This window comes from Rhynchophorus ferrugineus, unplaced genomic scaffold (assembly GCF_030347505.1).
Source record: "Rhynchophorus ferrugineus isolate W39M unplaced genomic scaffold, kcgeb_rfMv2 rfM4, whole genome shotgun sequence".
NCBI lineage: Eukaryota > Metazoa > Arthropoda > Insecta > Coleoptera > Curculionidae > Rhynchophorus > Rhynchophorus ferrugineus.
In genome coordinates, this window is record NW_027472583.1 from 52,008,069 (window position 1) to 52,032,739 (window position 24,671).

General features: G+C 33.0%; 3 protein-coding genes, 1 long non-coding RNA gene and 1 other non-coding gene across 35 annotated transcripts; 3 read left to right on the top strand and 2 right to left on the bottom strand.

Moving 5' to 3' along the window:
* Positions 1-90: 90 nt before the first annotated feature.
* Positions 91-512, bottom strand: LOC143196211 (uncharacterized). Its single transcript, XR_013005696.1, has 2 exons — positions 437-512; positions 91-386 (listed from the first exon to the last, which is right to left on the bottom strand). It is a non-coding gene; the product is annotated as an uncharacterized LOC143196211 (long non-coding RNA).
* A 218-nt stretch (positions 513-730) lies between these two features.
* ReepB (Receptor expression enhancing protein B) lies at positions 731-2,342 on the top strand. 2 transcript variants are annotated; one of them, XM_076403845.1, is made up of 4 exons: positions 731-1,117; positions 1,438-1,670; positions 1,726-1,861; positions 1,929-2,342. In XM_076403845.1, exons 1-4 carry the CDS (start codon positions 988-990, stop codon positions 1,955-1,957), a joined length of 528 nt encoding a protein of 175 aa, XP_076259960.1. In that variant the 5' UTR covers positions 731-987; the 3' UTR covers positions 1,958-2,342. The 2 variants fall into 2 exon arrangements, with proteins under 2 accessions (XP_076259960.1, XP_076259961.1); XM_076403846.1 differs by lacking the exon at positions 731-1,117 and adding an exon at positions 1,226-1,373.
* Positions 2,343-2,383: 41 nt separating this feature from the next.
* On the bottom strand, positions 2,384-2,974 carry mRpS16 (mitochondrial ribosomal protein S16). The gene is made up of 2 exons (XM_076403854.1): positions 2,791-2,974; positions 2,384-2,737 (listed from the first exon to the last, which is right to left on the bottom strand). Exons 1-2 carry the CDS (start codon positions 2,902-2,904, stop codon positions 2,447-2,449), a joined length of 405 nt encoding a protein of 134 aa, XP_076259969.1. The 5' UTR covers positions 2,905-2,974; the 3' UTR covers positions 2,384-2,446.
* Positions 2,975-3,142: 168 nt separating this feature from the next.
* On the top strand, positions 3,143-19,904 carry lig (ubiquitin-associated protein-like lingerer). 30 transcript variants are annotated; one of them, XM_076403798.1, is made up of 20 exons: positions 3,143-3,244; positions 3,667-3,785; positions 3,840-4,030; positions 4,855-5,007; positions 6,647-6,995; positions 7,911-8,091; positions 8,698-8,905; positions 8,966-9,154; positions 9,214-9,362; positions 9,422-9,569; positions 10,036-10,275; positions 11,313-11,550; positions 11,617-11,844; positions 11,902-12,053; positions 13,335-13,667; positions 14,241-14,373; positions 14,431-14,579; positions 15,404-15,580; positions 17,043-17,072; positions 18,576-19,904. In XM_076403798.1, exons 2-20 carry the CDS (start codon positions 3,710-3,712, stop codon positions 18,672-18,674), a joined length of 3,423 nt encoding a protein of 1,140 aa, XP_076259913.1. In that variant the 5' UTR covers positions 3,143-3,244; positions 3,667-3,709; the 3' UTR covers positions 18,675-19,904. The 30 variants fall into 30 exon arrangements, with proteins under 30 accessions (XP_076259913.1, XP_076259915.1, XP_076259918.1 ...); XM_076403800.1 differs by having other exon boundaries at positions 11,620-11,844; XM_076403803.1 differs by having other exon boundaries at positions 7,935-8,091.
* A 1,536-nt stretch (positions 19,905-21,440) lies between these two features.
* LOC143196761 (U1 spliceosomal RNA) lies at positions 21,441-21,602 on the top strand. Its single transcript, XR_013005829.1, has one exon. It is a non-coding gene; the product is annotated as a U1 spliceosomal RNA (small nuclear RNA).
* Positions 21,603-24,671: the final 3,069 nt, after the last annotated feature.

Below are 24,671 nucleotides of genomic sequence, written 5' to 3' on the forward strand. Positions count from 1 at the left end.
ACCTCAAGTGGTATATATATATATATATATATAATTTACACAAAAAATAAGGCAATTCAATGCATTAACCTGATAAATAAAATATATATGGCATATTCCTCTTCTCACTTTATTTAATATAACAAAAAACACTACATTTTTATACTCTTAGGCTACTATAATAATATAAACAATTTAGCTTTGGGGTTGTCTGTAATGTTTAATGTTGACTAAAACCCAAGTAGGAATAGCCATACAGGATCCAGTAATTATTAATCCATGGACCAGTTTTTCAGCTGGTGAGATTTTTACTGTTGGTGGGCCAGAAACAACGCTTCTAGTTTGTGGTGCCACTTTCTGGGCTTGAACAGCCAATCTAGATGCTTTGATGGCAAACATTTCTAGAACTAACCAATATATCTAACTATATTAAACAATAATTCTAGTCAAACCCTACCTTATGATCAGAGATATTAAGTAACCAAAAAAATGTGGAAGGCCTGACAGATTACGTCACGACTGCTGTCATACTCTATGACTGTTGTCTTATTTCCATACAGCGTTGATGTCACTTTTTTTACATTGCATGATAATATTTTACATCTGTCAGATTAAAAAACTTTAAACAAATGTTAACTGTATTTTAAATTATTATAATATACCTATTGTTTTGGAAACCATTTATTTTTATAAAAACTTATAGAAATTTGGCAACAGACGCTCAACAGGGGCACCAATATAAAAATTTCCTATTCACAGTAATATGAAATTGTAAAAAATTATATAATATATATTTCAAAGCGACAACTTTTATTGACAACATGCATAAGATTTTATGTTTATAAATAAGTGCTAATTGTACATTGTGACTTATTACGATAATAATATTTGGTAGTAACATTTTAAAAATCACCAAAAAAAAGGACCCGTCCTCAACTGACATTTGATAAGGGTTCCTGTCATTTCTATTTAAAATTATATCGTGAGAGTTGTATTCATTTTGGAAAAATGGCTCAAAAATTGCAAGAAGTAAGAGATCAACTCAACAGGTCACTGAGGGATACATCCAAACCTTGGGCCAGTATATTAGGAAGTGCTGAACAAAAAACGGGATTGGATAGATTGTACATTTTTATAGGTGAGAGATGTTAATAATTGCCCGAAACTGGTTTTTCTATACTGATTGATGCTAGTTTAACGTGGCTGTTAAACAATGCAAGGGTTATTTTCCAACAATAAACCACATGCAAATAAATTGACATTTCTTATCTTTCCGCAAATGGTTTAGCATTTTTATTATTATTTGAAAAGTTAAATTCAGTCTATAATATAATTTCTAGCCTATTCTTACAGTTTTTGCAATATGGATAATAAAACAAAACAGAATATTACCGGTACCTTCTTCATATTATTTAACAGTTAATTATTATTTAATAATATTTTTATTTTGTTTGTCAGGTGGAATAGCAGTCATTGGTGTGTGGCTTGTGTTTGGTTATGCAGCACAACTTGTTTGTAATTCAGTTGGATTTTTATATCCAGCATATATGTCCATCCATGCCATAGAATCACATAATAAAGAAGATGATACAAAGTGGTTGACCTATTGGGTTGTTTTTGCAATTTTTTCAATTGTTGAGTACTTTGCTGATATTATTGTTGGTTGGTTCCCATTATATTGGCTGATAAAAGTGAGTACAGGCACTGAATACAAGTATGTAGGTCAATGTGTTTTTATTTATTTAGTGTATATTTATGGTATGGCTTATGATCCCCACTGAATTTAATGGTTCTTTGGTCATCTATAAAAGAATTGTACGACCATATTTCTTGAAACATCATGGAGTTATTGATGATACTTTAAATAAAATGAAGGAGCAAGGTAGGCATAGAGAATAAATTAGAGTGATAAATATTATACCTAAAATTAATCAATGTCTCATTTTTAGTTAACAAAGTAACAGAGAAAACCAATTAAGTTTTTCAGCATTCATTCAATACTCGTTCTAAGATCTGTTAGCTTGTAGCTCTATGAAATCAGGAATGTTTTATGTCTTTCACTTTTCCCATTATGTACTTTTTTAATATACATACATTTATATTTATGAAAAAAATAATGTAATTCAATGGAGTTGTATTTTTTATACATTAATATGGAGACAAAAACATATTCCAAATGTTTAATACTATGGGAAAAAAATTGCATAGCTTTGCATAAGACTTATCTTTCTTTTAGGTTTAGGATAAGGTTAAATAAACAATACTTTAAGGTCTAATTGTTTTGATCATGTAAGTTTTTTAAAAGCCTAGTTTGTTACCTCAAGTTTTTGCTTTATAAAGCACAAATAAATGTATTCAAATGATGGTTTTCTTTTTTCTTAAATTAAAAATGATTTAAAATAACTGATATCATCGCTTATATAATAAGTTTACTTCGTTATATATAAAACATTTTTATTATTAAATGTTACTGAACAACCCTTCCATCCTCTTCTACACTCTCAGGTCCATCTTTACAGCTTTGCTTTTCCAATACTTGTCTATTTCTCCATGCAGTTATATAACTTGTTGGATGTATAGGAAAATAACCAGCTAAGCCTAACAGTTGAGCTACAGGTTTGGAAACTAAAGCTCCATTCCCTAACCAGTGGCTTATGCGTTCTAAGTTCAAAGCCACTAATTTTTCATTATATTGATTAGGCATAGGATCATATGTTCCTAACTGTTCTATTATTGGCCGACTTTGATGCTGCCTATTCTATAAAAAAAAATGCAGTGACTACTTTTAAGGTTAAATAGAGTCGAACTTACTACTGCAACTACTATATGATAAAATGGCCTATTGGTACATCCTTTACGTAAAAGACGAATAACCTTAGGTGAATTGGATGTGAAAATCCCTGTACCACTAGCGGAGGGTAACATATTTGATTGTGTTTTTGGAGAAGTAATTATTTAATTAAAATTGAGGTTATAGATATTTATTTGAAATTTGCACTTTTAATCTGTGGTTAAAGCAGATCTGTCAAAAACCAAATAATATTTTATAGCAGAAAATTAGAAAAAATCTGTGAATGTTAGTTTGAATTGAGAAGTATATTTTGTAAAAAGATATATATATATATATATATATATATATATATATATCTATTTTTAGTTATTTGGTTTTACTGATTTAAATTTGGCGCTTCGATCGTTGTAAACGGCTTCTCCATTTTTGATAGTCACGTGACCACATAGTGCGTTGCGAGACAGAAGTAATCAGGTACGATTGTCGTTGTCCGCTTTTATTTATGAATATTTACTAACTGGTAGGTGCAGTAACAACTAAGACGGTTTATTTTTTTAAGATCGAAACTATAGAGTAGTGCATCGTTTGTTTGAGTGCGATTCCCATTAGTTTTTCCAGTTTTCTTTATTTTCTTGTGCACACAAGACTTTAACAAGCGTTGAAATGGCGTCGTCCCACATGGCGATGACGGAGATTTACAGTGTTGCCGCCGATGCTTCCCGTTAAACGTTTATTATTGTTTGTTAATATCTAGTAAAACGCCCTTTTTGTTCCAATTTACAAAATATTTTGAAGTTATTGTTCTCTGTATACCGTCTTAGTTTTGTTCATTGTCATATAGTGGTTGACATTGACATTGACAAGTAATTATTCATGTATCTATGATTTTTTTACAGATAGTTGTAAATAGACCCACTGTACATATTGTACAAAACAGATATGAGCTCGAGCAGTCGAACCACCTCTAAAGGTGGTAAGGGCGCGAAAGCAGACAAAAGTAATAAATCAGATGGAGGTAATTGAATTAACTTTTCTACAATGATTGTTTGATTTCAATGTAATATTTTAGGTAAAGGTGGTGGAGACAAACTACACAACAAAGAACAAAACTCTAAAAATGATGATGTTACTATGAGAGACAAAGTAAAACAAGTTATAGAGATGACATGTCGTTCTGAAGAGGAAGTTTGTCTAGCACTACATGAAAGTAACAATGATGTTTCTGAGGCTGTTAATATGTTGTTTGAGGATATTGCTACAGTAAGTTTAAACAGATTGATTTTAGTGTGAACTGGTGGAACATTCTATAATAGTTATTGATAAAATTGTAGATATAACAGTTGTAAAGTACTTTTAATAACTATGTATTGAAAATTTTTAACTTGTTTTATGTATATTATTGCAATGACTACTACTTCAATATAATCTAATCTTATTTATCAAGTGCATTGATTTTTATCAATTCATGTATAATTTTTGTTTCCAATTCTTTGAAATGATACTAACTATTATAATTTATGACAATAATTACATATATAATTAGCAAATGATTAATTTATTAAGAATAATCAGTTATATTAATACATTCTTTGCATTTTTTTGAGTTGGCATTAATTTGCGGTCATTTTAAAGAAATCAATAATTTAGTTAAAATTAAATGAAAGTTATTAAGTTATTAGAACTACTGTCCAACTTTTGGTGCTACTTTTCCCATTTGTTCAGAAGAATAACATGTAGTGGTTACAATTAATAAACACTGAACTCTGCTATCTGGGTTGCTCTTTGTTTAATAAATCAAAATTGGCATTTTTTGTCCTAAAATATGAGAACTTCTGAAATCATTCTTTCATATTAAAATGCTGTTTAGAATGATAAAAACTACTATTAAAGATAATTGAAATTAAGTCACAACAGCTGTTATATAGACATAAATTGTTCTCACCTCTCGGAAAAGGCTATTAATTTATCCAACATCTAATATATAGTAAATTTAATCAATGAAAATTATAAGTTAAATTAAAATGTTTATTCTAACAATGGTTGTTATGTGATAATATTTATTATATTTAATTTTTAATTCCTAGGGCGAATGGGAGACTAAAGATAAAAAGAAGAAAAAAAGACAGGCTTCTACTAGTAAACAAGACAAAAAGGGTGAGGAAGGTGCTGGTGCAGACACCTGGGAGGAAGAAGATTCACAAAATAGAGGCGGAAATGCTGGTGCTGGGGATGGGAAGGTAATATATTTTAATTTTGTTACTATTTTCAGAAACTCATAACGATATGCTTTAAAAGATTGTCTAGAAGTGAACTAAAATTGATCAATTAAGTACAAAATTCTTATTTATATAGTTAATTGGGTCACTTTCCATAATAATACACAAATATCAATCTATTGATTAAAAACTGGTGTCAGTATATATTGAATATTTGGTCAGAAATACAATCAATTTCAAGTTAAAAACGTTGTTGGCCGACAAATCTTATGTTAGATCTGGAGTGCTTTTGAAGGCAATGGACTATAAATATGCAGGTGTTCTTCTTAAAGTCAATTCACTGAAGTCTTTCTCACCGAAGCAAAAATGAAGTTGAAATCTGACCATCTGAAGGTCAAGGCGCAAAGTGGGATTATGTACTACAGGGGGAAATTAAGAAATGTGATAAAAAATATTTATATTTCAGGGTGAAATTAAAAAATAAAATGTTAATAAAATATTTTATTTAAATACTAGTTAACATTTGTATAAAACATTTTTGAAATACAATAAAAAAAGAATATCCAATTGTAAAATTTATCTCCTAATTGTATATTGTTATTGCTTTAAATAGTATAAAGTAAAAAACTAAATTAAAAAATCATTGTGACTAAAATATACTTAAAAATACAATATTTGAATTGAAATTTACTGAATATAGTAAATACATGTTCGAATATTTATTACAAAACCTCAGTTTCTTTATATATTATTTATAAGTACTTAATTGGACAATATTCATATGACATATAGCTATGCAAAATTTTCCATTTTTGTCCTTTACAATCCTATTTATTTTTTTACTTTATCAGAACAACTATAATTATTCATTTTTAAAAAGATCACTATTTGCTGACACTATCAGAATGATAATTTTATGTTATATTTGGTATGCATATAAAGGAATTAAAACAAGTTGCAGTTATATTGTTAAATAACATTTAGACAATATAACAGGATAGCAGAAATCGTGAAAATACATATTATAATTCTTGCTTGCAATATTACCTGTATATGTGGTAGTACAAAGTGATTTTGGTATTATACTGCCTGGTTCTTATCAGCGTAAAGTTGTAGGCACAGATTCGTCTGTTTGAAAAGCATCGGCGGAGAAACACGTGTTATAATTTTTAGTTTTTAAACATCTGAATTTACTTCCTATATGATATTCTTCTTTTTTAACATTCTAATATGGGCTGAGCAACTGCTTATTCCGATATTTAACTTGTAGCCATATTTTCCTTTTAAATAAGTTAAGAGAAATAATCTGTGAATATACACATATTATGAATTTCAATTCAATTATCGATGTAGATTTTAATGAAAGACTTACTGTTAAAGTTACAATTAGGAGTTGCATCCTGGTTAAACGATGATAATCCACATTCGGGTTCATAATGGGTCGGGCTGAAATGCAAAGAATAAGTTAATTTTATTTAAACCTTTACATTCTGGAAAATAATATTTATATTTTGGTTGATGATGAACAAATAATATGCTACAAAAATAACGCCATATGTAATTTATTTATAACTGTACACAAAAATAGAAAAAATATATAACCTGTCAAAAATTTTACAAAATTTCAAATCGGTGATTGAAACTACTTTTAATTTCGTAGGAGAGAGGCGGCCGTAAGGACAAAACATCGGGTGGTCCGCCTCGATTACACGGGCGCAACAACGAGGGTCGTGGTTGGCGCGGTAAAGATCGTGATCAGAACGAAGAGGGAGGCGGTCGAGGGGGCGACCGTAGGGGTGGACGCGGTCCTGGTGGCTCCCGCGGTGGCGGCGGCGGAAGAGGACGAGGCGGAGGACGCGCCGGTGGCCGCTATCAGCCACGAGGTGGTAACAGAGGAGGACATTCAAGTAGTCGTGATTACAATAAACAGCCCATTGACACCTGGGACAACTCCAACGCTTGGGATAATAGTACCGCAGCGGCAGCCAATACTAACCATACAGGAGCCGGTATGATTAATTTACCTTTGTGTGATGTTAAACTAACTTGCCTAAATATTATTAGTTATTATATAAAATCTTAGGTTTATGAGAACATCATACTAATTGCATGGGTTAATTTTTACAGTCTGTTTGATAAGGTAAACAGAATTTATGTAGATTTTTTTAAATTCACATGTATGCATACATTTGCTTTATAATCGATAACTTGTCCAGTCGTCTACATTATGAAAAATTAACTGACATTTCTGAGATAGAAAAAAACTTCCATATACGTTGCATTTGGTAAACTAATTGTTCGAGAGCCTAGATCTTTCCTCAAAGCTTCAAATTCATGAGCCCGAACATATTACGGGCCTTGTAAATGGCGATTGTGATGGCCAATCTAGCACAGCGACTTCATTTTCTTGCTTTCATGAAATGATCCTCTTTTTAACGTACCTCTCGGACAGTAAGCGTCATCTTATAGTATTATATGATAAACTAAGACCCTATTTAAGCAAAACTGCCTGAGAATTCCTTTCAAATGCCCATAAAGTCATCCTGGCATGAAATCCCCAGCATAGTTCGATGAGTTTTCTGATCGTTGAAATTTGTTTATTTTAAAATTCCGTCTTTGACTTTTTCATGTTTTTTATAGCCAATGCAAATATAAACATGACAACTATCCTTTTGTCGGGACCTAAGAAAAATGTTTGCCATTCACGCTCTTGTCGAACAGACTGTAATAGTAGGTACAGACCTGAGTATTTGGCTTGATCTGATTCTTTTTTTCATCAATGCTCCAAATCCGCTCGAACCGAATATTCAGATCTGTACACACCATTATGTGTATAAGTGAATGATCAGATTAATGGGGATTTTTTGAAAATGATATACGGGTTTAGGGGGATACCTTATAAGAATAATTTCGCTATTTCTTAGATGAATGGGACGATCTTCAAACAGACGAATGGTCTACTGAAGAGTACACTGGCAGCCTTGTAGAGAGCAAAGTGTTCACGCCCAGCGTGCCACCTAACTTGAGTGTAATAGAGAGCGGGCAAGAACCAAACTTAGATCCGAATTTGACCAATTCTGTTCAGCAGGATACCACGGCTTATAGGTAATATATAATAAACAGCAATTATATTTACTTTTAACATATTGAGTTATTAATATTGATTTGGTAAATTTTCTCTGAATAACTTTGGCGTAGCAAAAGTAATCCACGTTTTTATTTATTCCACAGAATTAAACAGCTTATTAAAAAAAATACACACAAATATAAAAATAAATGCTTTTTAAATTTTTTCTCAAGTGTTTAAGAATATATATGATTTCGCGTATTATTACGTGGCTAGGTTTTAGTCATCTGTATCATTTTCAACACAATGGACTGAACCAATCTGCCATCTGTTCAACAATTCTGCCATAAATCACCCGTTATCAACCAAACTGTCAAAAACTATTATTCTGGCTACACTATTTACAATTCAGACTCAAACATTAATAATTCTTCCTTTTTCTCTCCAATCGTCTCCATGGTCTGAAGGTTTCCATCCATCTGATTATTGATGGCCCTTCTTTAAGTTACATACATTTTTTTGGTTTGTATATAAAATTTTCAAAAAAATGGTACAAATATATTCTTTATTTTATTTGTTTTCTTTATGGTCGTCCTGCCGCGCCGTCGATATAGTTCAACTAGTTTGTTTTTTTCCGTTTAAAGCCAATCTCTGAGCCAGACTTACAATCAAACTGTTCAAATGCCAAACCAGCAGAGTCCAGTTCCGCCCACGGTGAACGCCTTGACGCCGGCCCAATCCCAATACTTTTCTCAGCTGGCGCAACAGAATAACGACATTTTGAACAAACAGTATTCCAACGCTACTTACCAGACACAGACACCATATGATGCGAAAGCAAATGTGCAACAGGTATGATGCTTTGTTCGCAAAGCTGCAATGTTTATCTGAATTATAAAAACAATATCATAGGTTTACACACCTGCAACGCAGGCCTATAGCAACACCCAACCAAATTACGGAAATGCCCCATCAAACACATATGGTAATAACAGCTACCAGGCTGTAGCTAACTCTTACGGATCCTCCCAAGATGCCCCACCGGCCCAGCAACCCACTAGGACGAAACCTCAAAGAGCCAGGGTACCACCTCCTTCAAAGGTACTATTTACCCATCTATATTCAGCGGTGAATAACTACGGTTTGGTTTTATTTTTTAGATTCCCTCTAGTGCTGTCGAGATGCCGGGTGACCTGAACAGCAGCATCGGGTACTTGGACGTTCAGTTTGGAGTTATGGATCTAATCGATAACTCGTTCGATTCGTCAGCGCCGTCAGATGTGAAGTACGGATCGGAAAACACTAGGAGGTAAGGAGGAAGCCATATGAAAAGGTAGATTGATCGTTATAACAATATATTGTGTTTAGTGCAAGCGGATTGGACAATTCGTCTTCTGGGCCTGGAAGCGGATTAGACTTGAGTTCAACGCAAGCCAATGCTAGTGCGGGGCTGGATGGTTATAGTGCGAACAAGAACACGAATCAAAACAGTATTAATTCAACCTTGACGCAGAGTGTAAGTAATTTTGAATTAGCTTAAATGTTATTTATGTCATGTTTTTTTCAACATAAAAAATTTCCTTTTGATACTCGACGTCCATGAAATCGCGCAATCGATATTGGTATATGTTTATAGTCCAATAGGCAAAACTTTTCAAAAGAATCGTTTTATCCTTAAAAGTAGCACTACCCACATTGAATGCTAAATGGCACAAAATGTTTAATTTATTTCTTCTTAGCAAATAAAATATACTAGTATGAAATAACTATTGAACATGATGATACGATGACGAGACTGAAAGAAGGTTTTTTGAAATTTGTTGACGTTCGGAGCGAGTTTTTTGCTTTTAACAGTTAACGAGTTTTTTTCTAAGCCTTTTTTAAGATTATTTTTGGCAATCTGAATACAAAATGATTTTCATACATTTTTATAGGTAAGCAGAAGAATCCGCTTGATTCTATTTTTTTAAATTTTTTTCTAGCTATCAAATAGTGACAGCATTCCCCAAACGTCTGAACATGTCAGTTATAACAACGCGGCGACTAACAGGAGTCCAGCACAGGGCTCGGCGACGGCTGTGCCTTCTGTAACGGCGCCGTCTGCCCTCGACTTAAACAAGCAAACCAGTGACGCTCATTCATACAATTCTCAGGCGTCCACTTACAATTCATACCAATCTAAGGCAAATACGTATAATTCATCGCCTTATAACACGACGCAAGTAAGTGCATAGAAGTTGTTTTTTCTTAGTTACACTTTATAGTTATTTTTGGAAATTAGTTGTATGATTCCACGGTTTTTTTTTTCTTTGGTCAAATAAAACATTTTTATTTTTTGTCTCCACAATGAAATATCCAAAGTTGCATTTCTCGTCTAGCAAGTCAACGAGCAAGAATTGATGCGGTATTTTAGAGTTTCCTTTTCCCTCATATCGCATACGGCTGCTACTGCATTTTTATCTGTAGGAATTTATAAGGAATTCAATTTACAATAGATTAATTATTCTCTAGGTAATGTCTGGCAAATGTGGTATCGCACTACTCATTTCTGTCAGGTTTTATGATCAACATTACCTTACTTCACCAGCTTTATTCAATAATTTTATTTTGAGCTTTAGATTCTCTTATTATATGAATTTCATAGATTTTTCAGTCGAATATTAATAATTAATTTTTATATCATTCTTTTCTGGAAATTTTTAGTGACTTTCAAAGCAATAAGCAAGCCATATTTTGCTATTTTGGTAGCTTTCCATGCTCTATGTCATTTACATTAAGGTCGACGTCAATATCGAAATTATTCTATGCAAGTAGTATTTAATATTCCGCAAATAATATTCTATTTAAAATTTAAAAAAATTTGGTTTTAATGACATTAGGTTTTAAAAAAGGCGAAATAATATTTATACATCTATATAATTGTTGATTTATTGAAGGAGTATAATCAAAATTATATTTTTAATAGAAAATTTCTATTATATATTAATAAAAAAAAACGTTACAAGTTGCCGTGGGTATTTTTAAGAGCTCACTTTTTTCGACATTGAAATGATGACACGATGACGAGACTGAACAATTAAGACTACACGCGTTGCTTCTAATAAGAACAAGTTTTTTGTTCTTGTTTTATAAGCAACGCGACACTTGATCTTTCTTGCGAAGATGTCTTTTGGCAATCTGATCTTATACCCAATATATAATAAAGACATATTTGCTTTGGTACTAGAACAATGTTGCTATAATCTGTTTGAATTTCCAGACGACTGCAAGTTCCTATGTCAACCCGGCTGCAAACTATGTAAATAATCAGGCTAATTCATATAGCAATCAAAATCCAAACTCCTACCCTAATAGTTATTCTACGACGGCCTCGTATCAAAATGCCAATGCGAGCAGTACCGGATTTCCTTCAGTCACACAGTCATCGAATTCCTATCAAAGTTCACAAGCTTACCAAAGCCAGAACGCCACTCCGTCAGTGTATGGTGCTAATAGCGGTAAGTATTTTTACATAGTATAATATTCGTTTTATTAAAACATTATTTATTATAATCTATTATTAGCAGGCTTAAATAACAGTTCAAATTTCGGTGGTACTACAACTAGTCAGTATAATAACTACAGTTCAACGACGAGCAATCACAAATTGGGGAAGGATAACTCATATGACGCCAATACCAGTTCAGTTAGTAGTACGACCAATACGACTAGCAGTAATGCAACCTCAGCTAGCACGTCGCTGACGCTGACTCAAACGACCAATAGTAACAGTAAATCTGCTGGTTCATTAAGTAATACTCCACCTGTGTTAATAGAATACTATTGTAATGATATTATTCTAATTCAAGGTAAAAATTCCACAAATAATGTGGTTTCAAATATTCCACCTGGTGTGACGCCAGTCATGAGTACGCCATATATTATGGGACAGGTTCCATACTTCCAGTCAGTCTATTCATATGAAGATATGCAGTTGCTTCAACAAAGGATGCCTCACTTGGTGAGTATATGTTTTGGATTCTAACATGCATTTTTGTTAGTGTTACATCATTAGTACTGAATTCGTTGAAACCAGTGATAGAGCTAGTAAGAGGTTATTTGTACCTTATCTTTAGTGGAGTTTTAAAAGTTCTTTTATGAGCTTTAATTTTTTAAAGATATACTTTGAGAATCCTTTAATCTGTTAATTTATTAATTTTGTCTGGTGGTATTGGAAATGATGAGACGATGACGAGACTGAACAATGAAATTTACTCCCATCTCGCTTAGAATTAGGGCAAGTTTTTTGTTCTTTTTCTTATAAGCAATGTGGTAGTTTTTTCTTTGTAACGATGTCTGTTGGGAATCTGATCCTTTTCACTGGTATTTAAAATTGTACTGCTACATATTCATTAATTGTATAGTTTCTTATTTGCATTAATTGTTTCAATGAATTCTGTATGATTCTTTCATACAAAAATTGTATGTTAAGACATTGGGTTTTTGAATTGACTATTGTCGTTCACAATAACATTTTTTGTGCTTACAATTGGTACGCGGTAGCTTCTCCTTTTTTGATCTGTACCCTGTCCCTATTTGTGAGGACAGGTGGGTGATAAAAGAGAAGAGATCGCCATAAGGGAAAGTGGCTCCCATAATGCATATAACACCCTTTCACTCGCTTAGCATCAAGATGACTAACCCAACCTTCATCCTTTTGACGTTCCTTTTGGTGCACTAAACTCATAGTTCTAGAGAGCAGACAGTTTCAAAGCATGTTTGTACTAGAATTCCTGGAAATATACATAGATAGAGAGATTTAAAGCAATTTTCTAGAAATAAAACTTGATTTATCTATTATCAAAAAGAGTATTTAGAAATTTAGGAAAATTTATGTATTACTATTTAGAAGGTATAGAAATATTACAAATTGAAATATGATAGTATGTTTATTACTTTTAAGTCATATTATTATAGTTAGTAACTAAACTGGTTATCAAATAATTGATATATTGACGCTCTTAATGAACTTGATGCACCTGCACCTTTTCTGCTTAATGTAAAAATGTTAATGTTGAAGTACTGTATTGTCTTTAAGTCTCTCTGTGAGGAAGGAACACTAGATCATATCGCTTTCCTGTGGGTAATTACTTGGTCATTTTGATAGTATTTGAGGGTATTGTGTAAACTTGACGTCTGGATCTTTATTTTAATTTGAAAACTAAGAAAATGCTTCTTAACTACCCTCAATGTTCAATGTCTAATCGAGTGAAGTTGGCGTCATGTGTATTCCTCTCTGTAGACCACACCTTACTACGACCTGGGTTATCAGACGCCAACGACGCTGGCAGCAGTACGGGGGGACCCTGCCGCCGGTCTGGGTGGGTACTCCACTATCTCAGCCGACGGAAGATTCGCCGCAGCTGCGGCAGCTCGGGGCGATGGCAACACATCTCCAGTTTCCAGCAGCACCTTGGCGGCGGCAGCAGTACAAAGTCAGGCGTCGACGCTTACGGCCCAGCAAGGTCACCAGGGTCAGCCGATACTGGCTAGCACGGGACCATCCTACTTCTTTGCTCCGTTCAATCCTATTCCGGCCGCTCCAAATTATGCACAGTTTGGACCCATGTACACGGTAAGTTTGCTGAATTATTTTTTCTTCCCACCACCATCTTATTCCAAATTTTGTACGAAAAATATAGGCAGAAAAAATAAATAATATAATCGGTACGTTAATTAGTACCTCATCTTTTGTTGAGTTTCATCAACTTATTTTAATATTAACTTATTACTAATTTAATTTTCTTTATAAGATATTGTCTGTAAATCGTTTAATATCTGAAATTATTATGTTTATCTGGTGTTGGAAATGATGAGACGATGACGAGACTGAACAATGAAATGTACTCCCATCTTGCTTAGGATTAGGGCAAGTTTTTTGTTCTTCTTATAAGCAATGCGGTAGTTTTTTTTGTTAAGATTTTGGTTGGCAATCTGATCCTTCTCACTGGAAGTTAAAATTCTACTATTATTTAAACATATATTCATATAGTTCAAGTTTAGTTTTATTAAAATAAGTTTCATCGAATTCTGTATGATTTCTTTATTCCAGACAGTTATACGTATTATTTTAAGTTCTATTTATAAATTCTACCAAAAAGATATCTCTGATATCTATCAATATACTAGAGTGATTAATATTTTTTAGCAATTGCCGGCTGTTACGAACGCTCATGGGTCCAGTACCACGAGTCAGTATGGTCCTAAACCAGCGACGTACGGCTCAGCGAGTTATGGGGCGTATGAGGCATTAGGCCAATCAACTCAGGACTATGCCAAAGGTTTTTCATCGTTTTAGGTTTTGTGGTTGAAATATCTTGACATTTCGAATGTTGTAGGTGGTTATGCGGTGGGTACAGCAGCAGCAGCGGCAGCAGTAGCCCAACAGGCTCAAAAGGCACAAGGCAATTCAACGACGGGAGGTTCTGGAGCGAATGATCTGAACGCTATGTATAGTAAACCTCATGCGGCTATAGGCAAGGTTAATGTAAGTATTTTCTTTTTTATGAATAACTTTGTCTTATTTACAAGGCAACACATGCCGATCTTTTTCTTTTTTCTATGTAACATCTATGTTTTTATCTTTATTTTACAGGCTATATTACCGTTTGAGTTCCTTGTTATTATTTATATGTGAATGTCTTTTATTTTATATATATATATATATATATATATATATATATATATATATTTATATATTTAACACATGGGCTGAAAAGTCCCGAACGTAACAAAGAAAACGCTTCTTTTTTTGTTTTGATTCTGGAGTGAAGTGAGGAACACATCATATTTTTTCCATTGTTTCAAATTCATTGGTTTTTGATCCATTGTTTTCAAAATAACAAAAGTAGTGTCACTCTTAGCACAATAACTCACAAACTTATGAGTAGAATATCATGAAATTTTAACAGCTTGAAGGTTAGTACTAACTGAAAAAGCGGTGGATGACCATGTGTTAGGCCCGAGACATTTCAGTCTATGTGTTACATATAAAAAGAGATGCACATTTTAAATAAATATTTTGGCCAATAGAAACCAAGAAAAGATCAATTGCAGTTTTGATTACTTCTTCAAAATTCAACTGCTTATTTGACAAAAAAAAATTGCAAAGTTCTAACTGCACAACAGTTTTGTAAACTAGTGTATTGGTCTGAAGGTACCACTTACATACAGCCAATCAAATTATCGTTACGTTTAATTTCGCATATCATTCCATAATACGCGCCTAAATGACATTATTTTCATAGATAATCATTAAACGATTCCAATAAATTGTACTAAATATATCTGAAGTGCTACTTTTATTTGCAGTCTTACGAGAAACAGAGTTTCCATTCGGGGACTCCGCCGCCTTTCACGGGAGCTTTACACAGCAATCAAAATGCGGGTTTGGCGCCCAGCGGTACGGGCTACGCTCCCCCGGTTTATATTCCTGCCATGGCTCCTCAGCATCACTCAACAATGGCAATGCATCAGCCTCTACACCAGGTAAGAGACGATTCCTGTTCATATGTATCCGCCCCCCGCGCTCCTTAGAATTTTGTAATCTGTCTTCATGAACGCATGATACGTTTTCTCTTTTTTTTAAATTAATTTATTTTATTTGCATGACCAACATATTCCTTTGGAATTCTTTGGTAGAGGGGACCGGTCATTCTAGTTAATAAGGTGTACCAGTATAAGACAGCAAGAGCATGTCTTTGATTTCCTATTACTTTCTCTATGTGAATATACATTTATATTTACGTAAAAAATATATGAGTAATTAATATTTGGCAAGAAAGTTATTTTGGTTTTAGATAAATTATAGTGTGATTTTTTCTTTTTAATACTGGATAAATAGCATTTTCTTTGGTGTATCATGTAAGTTATAACACACCCCAGTCCTTAAAAATTCGTAACTCTTTTAAGATTTAAAAAGCGGGGTAATAGAGGTTCTGAGTAGCCGGAGAGATGCGACGTAGCTTCTCTGATTTGTACCATTACATTAGACAGGTGGCTACTCTCAAGCAAGTGAAGCATATTTTAAGTGATAATTTTAAAATTGTGTCATTAAAACTGATAAAAATCTTTAATTCCTTATGTTTTTTACTTAAATGTGATGTAGGAATAATATTCGATGCATAATATTCATCAACAAAATTATACATACAAATTTTATGACATTTTACAATCTGGGGTATGCCACACCTCACCTAGTATAGGACGGGTTTTTTAATCACCTGGTACACGGAAGGTTAAAAACATCTGTATCTGTACAGTAAAAGATTTAATTATGCCGAAAATAGATATTATCAGTTGTGATAAATCTGTATAATGCCATATTTCATCAAAAAGTCTATAACAGCGATGTTATTTTTCGGCCACCATAGTTTTTGTGTACTACTGTTTTTGTCAATATTTGATTGTTGAATGGATCGGTTTCACACATATTTTTACCCGATTTGACGTAAACTTCATCGCGTCATGCTGCTGTAACAAACGATTTATTTTAACCTGGCAACTTTACAGCGGTTCACCATAAATCCAAGAAAGCTTCTAGTAAACGACTGGTGCACTGGCTCCCCACAGCCCAAAAAGTACGGCAAGATCCCCTCTTTTTACCGCGTTTTGACTGAATAATTCAACATCTTCTTTACTCAACTTGTAGGAAATTATGTCGCATCTTCCATATAATCAAAATTTGATCCTGGTAAAACTTTTTAACAAATAAAACTCATTAAGTATGACATGAACATATATATTTCCAATATGTCAAAAAGCTATGATGGAAAATATAATATTCATAAATGTAGTAATGTAGTATATTTCATACTATAGCAATAAAATCAAAATTACCTTGCCGAACGGAAGCCGGCGTTGAAGCGGTTGAAAATAAAACATAAAGAAATGTATACACACAAAACAGAAATGTTTGTTTTTAGTTATTTAGATTTTCTTTTGCTTGTAGATGGATGTGAGGCACCAAGGCAGACGCGTGGTAAGTCGATACTGAACGCGTCGCTATTTTGCGCTCTCATCAGGGCTGAACTAAAATGGTTTTGGGATCTTTAGTTGAAGGGTTCAATAATGCCACCCTTTTGCATCCTATGCTTGAAATGTGACTCTAATTTTCTTGTATACTAAGTGAAGTTTAGATTTGTTTGGAGAATGAATAAATTGTTTTGTACTTGATATCTTTTTAAGATTATAATTGATTTTGTATACAGTGTTCTACGAAAACTAAAAGGTGACAAGAGAAGGTTTATATTTAGTAGATTGATTATTTAAAAAATATTAATAACTGAAGTACCTAGTTTGGGAATTTATTTCTTAAAGATGTAAAAATGTGATTTTGGGCGTGTGTCACTTTTTCGTTGATCAGATGAAAGTAAACGTATAATTTTTTAATGAGTATATGCACGATTTTAGGCGTAAAGTGGTTTCTGCATTGTGGATTCCTTGCACTCTAATAGCATATTATTTACGATAGTTAGTTACGTGTCTATTAAAATAACAAAGAGCTTCATGTGGGAAGAAAATGTTATAAATTCTGGATTGTGGGTCTTAGTGCAAAATTCAATGTATATATGCGTGTTTGAAGCTTCCAAATAAACACGGGCAGACTCATCAACCCTCTGGTCAAACTTCTTGGTTCGTTTTCGAATGAATCACCGTTTTATTTATTTTGAAAAACTGCCTCAAGAAACGCTCAAGGCATAGTTATCTTCCCGAGTGCAAGACATCCGAGAGCCAAGCTACAATTGAGTTAAGTTAATATTGAAACACCTTTTAATGGTTTTTGTAGAATATTTTACTGAAGAACTATTTTTAAAACTTGTTTTCCACATAACACTAAACCACACGGTTATAAATATTTGTAAACATCCCTTGGTATATTTGTTTTTGCTTATGTCATATTTTTGAGATTCTTATGTATGTTTTATTTAAAAACAACAGATATCCATTGAATAACAGCACATTATTAGTTTTAAATACAACCACCAGCTACTTTGAATGTTTAATTATAATGCTTACTAAATGGCGATGTTATAAATTAGCAATAAAACTTATTAGTATTTATAGTATTTCTATATTAGTATTTCTTTTTGTTATTGTTTAATTAATTGTTTTCTGGTGATGTTGGAAATGATGAGACGATGACGAGACTGAACATTGACCACCACATCAAGTTTTGGATTAGAACAAGTTTTTTGTTTTCATTTATAAAAATGTGATATGGAGTGTATTTGCGAAGATGTCTTTTGGCAATCTGATCCTTTCACTAGAAATACACCTTTACCATTATTTTTTAGAATGATTGTCGGTGATGATAATTTAGTTCTTTTCATTGGATATCTGTTGCAATTATCTATACATGAGAATCTTTTTAAAGAGCATTTTAAACCTTGAATTGTCTCATCACTCCATCTGCTTTTCTATGTGCACTAACAATAACGCATATCGATTAAATTTATAGTAATTAACGTTCTTTTGGTTTTAGGACTCGGGTAACTCGGCTGGGCAACGGTCCCAAGGCTCAAACCAAGCCAAGACCAGTTCTAAACAACCATACGGCACCTCGTACTGGAATCAGAACTAAACAAACTGCAGGATTCCTCACCAAGTCGGGGACTGCTCAAACGCCTTATCGCCTCTTTTTTTATCTCGTGTTTAAGATTTTTTCACTTAGTTTGATATAATATAGTGTATGATTTATTTCCATTTTATAGAATACCGAGTTTTGTCACAATGGCATATTTATTGTTTCTTTTTTCAAGACCGTTTCAGGGAACGCAAAATAAGCAGACTTGAGAATTTGTTTTTGTTTGATTTTGAGGGTTTTGTGATGTTCGATTTTGGTTCGCCAGGGTGCAATCGAATGGACACTTGTTTTAAGGTATATTATTGAAGTTTTTTTTTACAGTATCGCCCTGTACCATGTCTTGTACCCGTTTTATAGCTTATATACATATATATTTTTTATATTTAATTTAGCGATTACGTTGTCGAGAAGGCGTAGAGCAGTCCCTCCCGCGTCAGATAGAAGTCAATTTACAAGGAATTCCCCTGGACACGGGGACGACCAAGGAGGGGAGCCGCCTTCGCCCTAATCTCCTTATCTCTCCTGAACACGCCTCCAGTTAATTGAATATAAGGTTAATATTTAATTGCAAGCCCCTCCATGGTCCTCTCTCTCTCTCTCTCAAACACCTTATCTTTTGGAATTTTTTTAAGTAAATCATTGTAAATAAAAAACGGCTTGTCAAAATTATGGAATGAAATATGATTTTGAAAAAAATTATATAGTCGGCTGTCCGTACCGGCTATATCCCCTCACGCTATGTAACTAGACCCTGCCTGTTTATATTATAAAAAAATAAAGATAAAATCTTAGGAATATAGTCGATAACTGAAAGGAAAGGTAGGTAAATTGACTTACCTATGTTAGTGCGCGATCTGTGTGTGACTGATCTCCGTTTAACACCCTCATCACTGGCGTAGGTCGCGCCCTCCCTTTCACGACCCGCTCTCGCACACTCGCCATCCCAGAAACGTAAGTCGGAACGTTAAGGATTCGCCATTCTAGGGTGCAAGTTAAGGGCGGGTTGGGAGCGTGCGCGATCCGCAACTCATTGCGGGGGTGTGCCTGGAGCTTTTATTTTACGTTAGATAGACGACGGAACTAAATTATATTGTGTACCTATTTACTAATTTGTATAAATACCCACCACCATTATGTAGACACTGTATATGTGTAGTTTTGTTTTGTATTTGCTGATGATAACTTATGAGACAATTGAGAAAAATACACATGAATACATCTTCGCGAGCCTTTGTTTTAATATATTTAATATGTTTTTGATTACCTCAAACTGATCATTTTATGCACCAGGTTCAATTTATTGCTGGAATTATTACTAGTGGAGTTGGATTGACAATTAAACCTTTAAACCCTTAGTATCCCAATTAATTTAGGTGTATGTAAAAGTAATAAATGTAAAAATTATAGAAAAAAATAAGTTTTTACTTATCCTTATCGGATATGAATCGCCTGTTTAGCAAAAAATCAACCAGAGATAAATTTTTTTATCAACTTAGGCTGATCTGTTGATGCTTATTTAACTCATATTCGCACAATTGTTTTCAAGTTTTAGTGTAGCGATGATTCCTTTATGGCATTTTTTTAAAAACTTATTTATATTTCTATCAAGACTAAGTGTTTTCGTCAATATTTAACTCTATACACTGCTTTAGGCTCACTACCCCAAGGTGTCCAATGATTTATATTGTTACTTACGTGTTGGTTGCAATTTAGTGGTTACTTCTCTATTTTCTCCAATAGAGATTGCCGTGTCATCAGCAAATTGAGACTTAAGGATATTTTTTATTTGTGGTATATCACAAATAAATAATTGCATTGAAAGAAATAATCTTCAATTACGGTAATTTTGCTAAATGGATTTCTAAATAAAAAAGCAAACTCTTATATAATACTACTAGTAATACAAGCTTTTGTGTTGAATGTTACTAACGAGCGTTTACAATGGCACGAATTTTATTATGTTATTCATTACAAATATGTAAATTGTGAACAAATGCATATAATAAAAAGATCAATAGGAATACAGTAAGGTGGCAATTGTTCGCATATGCAAATGACCTATAGCTATAATATATGTATATGCAAGGAAAATAAAAACAATAATAATTGGTACTGCTACCACATGAAAAAAAAACGAAAACAAACAAAATAGATTCGTAATACGATTTAAATATACTAGAGTTATTGATCATGTGGTGTAGATAGAGAAATAGTACTAAAAAACGTAACAAATTGCGAATTATTGATGGGCTTAAAATCCGGTTCATGGTTTGATATTTAATACATTAATGTCGGTTCCGGGTGAGCTGCTCTAGAGGCAACATCACTAAAGCAGCTGTTTCTCCGAAAATAATGTAAATGTTTACATTACAGCCATTTTATTAAGCTTTGAAAATATGAAAAAAAATACCCTCATGGATTCAATCAGTATAAAATTATAAAACAATTTTGTATCAAAATGTGATGTCTAAAGAAGAAATATGAAGTATGTTTAAGCAACGATACAAGTGGTATCACATTTAATTCGTTATCATTATAAGATTATTTACGATTTATGGAAATATACGTAGATTCCAAAAAAATTGCTGGAAGATCTGTGGTATATAGTAAATAACTGCTCAACTCTGAAAACATTTTTTTTTTGGTTTATTCGCTGTAAGCAATTAAATACTACTTCTAGTTTATAGATGGCAGTTCTGTCGATAATTTGCCTTTTTTATTGAGTACGATTTATATAATAGAATCGACTGAGCCCAAAACAGCATACTTACCTGGCGTAGAGATTACCGTGATCACTAAGGCGGTTTCTCCGAAGTGAGGCCCTTCCATTGCACTGCGGTGGGGCTGACCTTTGCGATTATCCCTAATGCGGATAACTCGGACGCGTAATTTTTGGTAGCCGGGACTGCGTACGCGCTATCCCGACATTAATTTAATAAAACCTAATACTTAATTAACGTGCTTTTGTTGGATAAGTTTTTGTATTTATTCGATACAGGTAAATTCTTGTTTTTAAATTCAATCTTTCAGAATTATCATTTACTTCTATTCTTGCATCCTCCAAAATCCTGTTTAATTTCCTGTTCTCATTTCGCTTTCTTGACCTTTCGCTGTTCACAAAGCTCCAGCTTTTGTTTGACATATTGTAAATTTAATTTCTGCAGTATTCCCTGCTGTATTTGTACCAAGATGTGTGAAATCTGCCGGTAAACATCATACAACTCAGTGTAGAAAACGCAATAGCGTAGCAGCAAGCGTGTTGTGCAACGAAAAAGGTTACCCTGCCAATTATAAGGAATGTGCAGTATATAAAAAAAAGAAATAACTCGAGTCAAAGAAAATTACAGCAGAACAGCGCTTAAGACAAATTAACAAAGCCCAAAACTCTGAAACGGCATCTGTCGTTGAAAATAAAAAAACCCAAGAAACCGCAAGACCATCGGTCAAAAATATAAACGCCACCAAAATATCAAATGGTAAACAAATACGAAAGCGCAGGAAGTTTCGGTAAACAAGTCGACATGATGAAATTTGCTCAAAGAATTCCAGACTGAAATGAGACAGAATTTCAGTTAATTAGCAGACAGGGTGGAAAAATTGGATATAATGATATATAATCTACAATTGATACATCTCCTGTTTATTAACTCGGTGTAGATCTAAATCCAATTTCTCCATTGAAAGTTGCTACTGAAATAGATAAACTCAATCCTAAAAAAGCACCTGGAATAGATGGCATTGCACCTGGATTATTGAAAGAACTGCCACGAAAAGCAATCATCATGTTGACATGTATATTTAATGCCTGTTTAAGACTGAAGCATGTTCCGGAATGCTTTAAGGTAGCACGAATAATTCTGCTCAAAAAACCTGACAAATCTGCAGAACAAGTCGAATCTTACAGGCCTATTTCACGGCTACCTGTCGTTATATCAAAAGTATTTGAGAAACTAATATTTAAACGTGTTAAGAATGTTGTAATAGTACCAGATTTCCAGTTTGCTCAACAATCGATCAAATGCATGGAGTAATTGTGGTTATTGATAAAGCATTTTAAGAAAATAAATACTGCCCCGCAATATTCCTAGATGTCTCACAAGCTTTTAGGTTTGGCATTTGGGATTAATCTGTAAAAATGAGTAAATTTTTACCGCGTAACTATTGTCACTTGCTGGAGTCATATCTTTTCGGGAGAAAATTTAGAGCATCGCATGAAATGGCGTTCTCGTCATTTAAAACTAATTCTGCTGGAGTTCCACAAGGTAGAGTTTTTGGATCTCTCCTGTATCTGCTCTACACTGCTGACATCCCAACAACAAAAGAAACACTACTTGGAACCTTTGCAGACGATACAATTATTATGACAAATGACATATATCTGCTTAAGGCAGTAGAAAAATTACAAGTGGCAGTCAACAAAATCTACAAATGGACGAAAGATTGGAAAATTCAACTTAACAGCTCCAAATCTATTCATGTCAATTTTACATTGCAGCGAAATAATAAAAACTTAATTATATCACTCAATAGATGCCCGATTCCTCAAGCAGAATCAGCTAAATACCTCGGCATCCATCTTGACGGTAGATTAAATTGGAAACATCATGTTAGACAAAAAGCAAAACACATTAGAACCAAAATAAAACAACTATACTGGTTAGACGAAAAATACTCTCAACTCAATCTAAAATCAAATAGATCAGACAATCATAAAGGCAATTTGGACCTATGGGATGTAAATATGAGGTTGCACTAAAAATTCAAATCATGACTAGTTGCTGTCAAAACAAAATTCTTCTGTTAATTACCAATGCCTATCACCATGTAATCAAAGGAGAACGGATGGAAATGGATTTGCGAAATTATCCAAGATTTCACCTTAAAACACGAAAGAAGATTACTAAATCATACTAACGTGGAAGCAATACAACTACTGGATAACGCGCAGGATATCAGAAGATTGAAGCGAACCAAACCATACGAACTTATATAAAGTGTATACCTTTAGTGTAAACTATAGCCCTAGTTATTATAATTTTATAATTGAGGAATACATATTGATGTATTTATCTCGCACTCGTCTTGCTAGTGAATTAATCCAAATACAAATGAAATGTAGTAATAAATTAATTTATAATTAAGATCTTACTAAGCATATCTAATAAAGATGTTATCAAAAAAAAATTGTAAATTTACTAGCTTTTACAATTGTATATTATTTTTCTTATACCCTTCGCAATTTTTTATTAGAACAATAAGTATCATTTTCTTCCCTGTTTCTTGATTTCTGTTTGATGTTGATGAAAATAGTTTGTTACAAATCTGGCAGCTCTTTTCTCTATAAACAAAATTGATGCTGTTTATGATGGATTTTATAATTTTTAAAAATGTAATCTTACATTCTGCACTTAATTAATGATATATATCATCAAGAATGACTCCTAGTAATAACTGTGCCCGTTGTCTAGAATATCTTAAAAGATTTTGGGTTTTTTTAAATTTATCCAGCTATTACTTTCGGCATCTTGTTATAAGAAGCAAAGTTTAAAGTGGCTAATATATTTTGCTAGTATTTATACTTCTATATGTCACCTTTATAGCTAAACATTTGTTGGTTTAATACATTAATAATAAAGGAAAATAAAAATTTACGGAACAATAAGTATCAACTTTAGTAAATATTTCTTTAAATGAATTTACTTTATTTTCATTTCATTAAATCTTCTCAAGATAAAGTGGACTTACATATTTAATATTGATTTATCATATAACCTTTGTTAAACATTTCTTTATCTTATAAAAATAACGGCATGTAATAAAAAACATATTGTATAACATAATACGTTAACAATTATGCATACAAGCCTTTAAAATTAAGGCTTAAAAAATAGAAATATTGTATATAGATGGCGCTGTATGTTATGAAAAAGATTATATTTAAAGAAAAATGGGAAGTTCAACCAATATCCTAAATAAATTAACATATTACCTTCC